Genomic DNA, 5,609 nt, shown 5'->3' on the forward strand with positions numbered 1-5,609 from the left:
CTGGAAACCTAGCTATCGATTCGGCAGGAGAAATCTCGAGTGGAAACCCTAGCTATCGATTCGGTAGGAGACTTTCGATTAGAGAATCGGGGTAGGCGGCAGACTAATCTTATAGGGCGCGGCGGCGAACCATGGTCCAGATTCGACCGGGGAGAGTGGGGAGTGACTAGGGAGCAGTCGACTGGGCGACTGAGAAATCGTTACGTCTCAGTCGACGCCGTACGAGCATGCAGCGAGCAGCATCCCACTTCTACGACGCGCATGCACAGCAGCATTGCTAGCTAGCTAGCTTCCTACCTATTGCAGAACATATCGTACATCCATTTAATTTGGACGAAGCTGACTAACGATAGTGTATATTCCACTTAGCTTAGTATTGGCACTTCACCGAAAATAAAAAAAAGTAGACATTTAATTTAGACATTTTCTGAAATTTAACTTAAAAGTGCCAGTGATTTAAAATATATATAAGAACAAGCAAAAAAAAAAAGACAAACATATGGAAACCAGAAAAATATGTTAGTTGCACGTTTCTTGAGAAAAGTGCAACTCATATGAAAAAAACCGGTCGCTAGTTTTGCACATTGTTGGACAAAAGTGTAACTCCTATAAAAACTTTTAGTTGCACATTTTTATAGAAAAGCGTAACTCATATCAATAACCAGTTGCTAGTTGCACATTTCCCGAGAAAAAAATGCAACTCAAATTGAAATCGGATGGAGTTGCACTTTTTTTACAAAAGTGCAACTCACATCGAATATAGGTTGCTAATTGCACATTCTTGAGAAATGTGCAACTCATACCAAAAATCGGTAGCTAGTTTACACATTGTTGGAGAAAAGTGTAACTTGTACAAAAATAAATCTAGTTGCACATTTCTATAGAAAAGTGTAACTCATATCGATAAACGATTGCTAGTTTCACATTTCTCAAGAAAAAATACAACTTCTATTGAAATCGGATGGAGTTGCACATTTTTTAAGAAAAATGTAACTCACATTGAATATAGGTTGCTAATTCCATATTTATTGAGAAAAGTGCAACTCATACCCAATATTCGGTTTCTAGTTTACACATTGTTGGAGAAAATTGCGACTCGTATAAAAAACTTCTAGTTGCACATTTCTATAGAAAAATGTAAATCGTATCAATAACCGATTGCTAGTTGCAAATTTCTTGAGAAAATATGTAACTCATATTGAAATTGGATGGATTTAAGTATTTCTTGAGAAAAGTGCATGTATATTGAAAAAATCCACTCGTTAATGAACGGTCTTGAGAAAATAAAAGTGTGACTCATAAAATAACATGATAAAAATTAGAAAATACTGGTTGTACTTTTGTTGACAAACGGTGCAATTATGGAGAAAATTTAAATCTATTTAAATGACAAAAAATACCAACATAAATAACAAAAAAGAAAATATAAATAAATCATGGTTGCACTTTTCTTGACGAGTTAGTTGCACATTTCTTTAAATGTCAACATGGAAATGAAATAAAAAGGTATACGGATAATATAAATAATGAGAAAGAAGGCAAAAGAAAAAACAAAAAAGTATCATAACAAATGCAGTCTAATATGCTCTTTGAACTATATGGAAACAAACCGGTGAAATTATCTATATAATACTGTCGTAGTGATTCTTAATCATTAAGAGCTAGTGGCTTGCTGGTATTGATCTGGTGGTGTGATTCCGTATTTAGTTTGACCGGTACGATGGCATCTGTGTGTATTAAGTGATTTGGTGGGAGGGCAAAACCATCCAAATAAAAGTTGGACGAAATTTTTTGGCAGAAACCTTAACTCCTTTATTATTAGGTATAGATACTACAATGTTTAGCACAATTTTAAAAGGTAAAAATAAAATCAGGTTGTTTGAGGGTTTGAACTCAAAACCTGCAGGTTCACACCAAAGACTTCATCCAACTAAGCTACCACTGTGTTGTGTCAACTATAGACAAAGTTTATTTATGAAGAGTTGTGTGGCGCCTTTGCCATGGGCGCTACACATGCTTCCACGTTGGCAGCTGTAGGCCACGCACGCCACACAAGCAAGATGTGTGGCGCCCATCGCATGGGCGCCACACAGTGAAGTGTGGCGCCGCTCGTGTAGGCGCCACACAAAAGGGTTAGTGAAATGAAATAATTTGTCCGGGAGGTTATTTTTTTGCATTTCTTTCACAAATGGGTTATTTTTGTGCAAATCGCCTCACTGATCAATGTTATCTAGCACGATTTTCTATTGCTCAAAAAAGAATCCTACCACGAGTTTTTTTAGTGTGACTAGTTCTCCATCCACTTCGTTCACTCAGATGAGATCGTCAATTTTAGTTGCAACTTATAGTTTAACTCATAACTAGCATAAATTACAAATTAATTTGAACGGTTGAAAATATATTTTTTAGTTGCATCCCCACTTGCAACTGAGATAAAACTCAGTTGCACCTTACTTGTAACTGGAAAAATCTCAGTTTCAACTAAACCTATGACTTCTATATACGAATTACAACGCAATCAAACAGTTTAGAACTTGACCGGACACGAACTTAGTTCTTAGCTACCTTAGAACTAACAAAATCGTTTTTTTTGGAGGTCAAATGAGATCCAGAGAGCAGGCGACAATCCATGGAAACATAGCAATATAATTCAGTCGATTAAATCCTACTAATTCAATCGAGCTTCAATCAATTCTACAATGCCGATCATACACCACCACATAGCGAAAGAAAGAAAAGGCTACATCACGGGAACTAGAAGGAACAATCATGATTATGATCGATCTTCCCCTACACGCACGGTACACACAACAAATGGTACGAATGAAATGAGACCGAATAACATGAATGCGTCCATGGATGATCTCTATCAATTCTTAGCTAATGGAGAACCTCCTCCTCTTGGGCTTGACCGCGTGCATGGAGCCGCCCGTTCGTTCATGGATGCTGGACGTGTCCTTGGACCACCCGCCGCCGGCCCTGAACGGGTTCAGCCGGCTCAGCGTGCGCGACATCGACCCGAAGAAGCTCACTTTCTTCCCTGCCGCCAGGGCCGTCGCCGCCGACCTCGACCCACTCCCCTTGCTGCGCTGCACGCCGGAGCCGGACGACATGTGCGCCCGCATCATTGCCAACTCCGACCGCAGCGCCTCGTTCTCCCGCGCCAGCGCCGCGTCCGCCTTGGCCTGCATGCGCGCCGACCCGGCCTCCGACCTCGCCTCCTCGTCGTCGTCGTGGCCGATGCCGGCGCCGGCGCTGCGGAGCTTCAGCTGGTCGTAGTAGAGCGCGCTGAGCACGGCCTGGAGCGGGAGGCGCTTGTTCTGAGAGGCGTGGAGGCGCGCCGTGTAGGAGAGCTTGAGGGTGTCCATGACGCTGCACACCTTCTCCCGCTCGATCTCGTCCAGCGACGGGTGCGCCTTCAGGTAGATGTCCACGGCGCGGTACAGGCAGTCGTGGGTGGCGCGCGCCTCCTTGGGCACCGCGCCGGCCACGCCCACGAACTTGGAGATCGGCAGCGACTCCTCCGTCGCGATCTCCGCCGCCACCTCGTCCACCGTCTTGGCCACCTTCTGCAACGCCCCTGCGCCCAGCGCCACCGCCGCTCCCGACAGCGACGCCCTCCTGTTCCGCCCGGCGCCAGACTCGCGCTCCACGAACGAGGAGATGACGCGGCGGAGGGTGTCGGTATTGGTGGCGTGCTCCCCGGCGCTGTCGAACGCGACGGTGAGCAGGTCTCCTGCCGTGGCCTGGTCGAGTACGGCTGCGACTCGTTGCTCCAGGTCGCGGCACGTCTTGGTGGAGGCCCCCGCGGTGACGGCGGCGTGGAGGAGCCGGCAGAGGAACTCCGCCGGAAGGGGCGCGTCGTCCGCAGAAGGGAGCACGGCCACGACGGTCTCAAGAAACGCGCCGTCAGCGTCGGCGCCCAGAACAAGCTCCGCGTAGGCGGTGGCCGCGGCGACGAGCACCTCGGGGCCGGCACGTCGGCAGCGGAGCGCCGTGACGACCCTGTGGAAGGACGCTGGCGAGAGGGCCGCGAGCTCCGACGCCCACCACTCGGGCGGCGACCGCGTCGGGAAGAGCACCTCGTTGCAGATCCTGAGCGCGGCGGCGTCGGCAGCTCGTCGCGCGACGCCGAGCTCCTCGGCGGCCGTGAGGAGCGGGCCCTCGCAGGACCGCAGCACGGCGACGGCGCTGGGCAGCGAGCGGAGCCCCGACTGCGCGAGGAACTCCTCCACGCGCCGCGCGAGGCCGCCGTCGGCGGGCTGCATGTCGAGGAACGCGGCGGCGCAGAGCAGCGCGGCCGCGTTGCGCGCGGATATCTCGAAGTTGGCGCCGTAGCAGTAGCGCGCCGCCTTCTCGAAGGCGTCGGCGCCGCCCGGCAGCCCGTCGAGCTGGATCTCGATGACGGGCGCCGCCGGGTTCGCACGTGTAGCATCGGCGACGGCCTTGCGGATGTAGCCGCACTTGGGCACCATCACCGCCTGCCATCGAAAGCAATTAAGTGTGTGTGTGTCCGCGTCGGTGAGACCATGATCAAATCAGACAAGCCGGCTCGATCGAGAGTTGGAGGACGACAGACCTTATGGAGAGGAAAGGCGGCGCCAGCGACCCGGACGACGAGATCCGTCGGTACGTCCTGCGACGACACCCTGCAGAACAGATGGAGGAGCAAGCCATGATCAGCTGTTGAGCAAGAGACCTCATAGACAACAGCACGAAGCAGGAGAGCAATTGAGCAGACAACACATACCACTGGCTGGTCCTCTCCATGGAAGCAGAGACAGCAACGACGGGCTTGGAGCCGGAAGAAGCTTGCATGGACAGCAAGGCGGAGAGCCGGGGCATGAACCGATCGAGCTAGACGAAGGCGTCCGTACTTGTCGAGCAAGCTCCGGGAGGCAGCATTGCGATCACCACTGGATATATAGAGATTCCATTAATTTCCACTGGTATGGAATTCTTGTGATTCTGGAGGTCTCGGGATTTTTGCATGGCTGGGGTTTGCGCAGCGAGTCCATGATAGGTACGTGCATGTGTTCGGGGGTTCGCGAATTTGATTGGATTGGATGGCGTCTTGGTTTTCGGGGTCCGACTAGCGGCCAGTGTTCGCTGTGGCTGTATTCCGTGGACGATCGACGCCGGGCCGGGTACAACTCGTTCGCTGGACGCCGTCTTGAAGGCGACCTTGCCCTGTTTCCTTGTACTTTGCACTGGTGCTAGCTGTTGCTTATCAAGAATAGGGTTTTGGTTAGTATATCATGAGACACTTATGGGTGCAACCTAGACACGTTGCTAAAGACACATAACACTGTTACCAATTCTATTTCATTTGGCTCATTCATCTTTCTTCGTATATTCAGAGGTGAAGTTAGTTTTTCGACTGAAAACGTACCGGCCGGCCGGTTCATGTCACTTCAGTAGAAACTTAATGCGATGTGATCGTCTCCATTTATGGCATGTTTGATTCAAAGGATATTAAAAACATACGAATCAGAAAAACGCAGGAACGATATGTCATGGCATGTGAAATCTTACAGAACCGAAAAAACACATGAATTATTTGCAGGAGTCGTTTGATTGCACCACGTGAAAAACACATAACTTGATAT

The 5,609-nt window shown here is 49.2% G+C and overlaps 1 protein-coding gene across 1 annotated transcript; it reads right to left on the reverse strand.

Moving 5' to 3' along the window:
* Nucleotides 1-2,630: 2,630 nt before the first annotated feature.
* Nucleotides 2,631-5,067, reverse strand: LOC127294400 (root phototropism protein 2). The gene is made up of 3 exons (XM_051324201.2): nt 4,751-5,067; nt 4,580-4,649; nt 2,631-4,481 (listed from the first exon to the last, which is right to left on the reverse strand). The coding sequence occupies exons 1-3, from the start codon at nt 4,843-4,845 to the stop codon at nt 2,877-2,879; spliced, it is 1,770 nt and encodes a 589-aa protein (XP_051180161.1). The 5' UTR covers nt 4,846-5,067; the 3' UTR covers nt 2,631-2,876.
* Between the last annotated feature and the right edge of the window lie 542 nt (nt 5,068-5,609).

Source organism: Lolium perenne, chromosome 4 (assembly GCF_019359855.2).
Source record: "Lolium perenne isolate Kyuss_39 chromosome 4, Kyuss_2.0, whole genome shotgun sequence".
NCBI classification, from domain to species: Eukaryota; Viridiplantae; Streptophyta; class Magnoliopsida; order Poales; family Poaceae; genus Lolium; species Lolium perenne.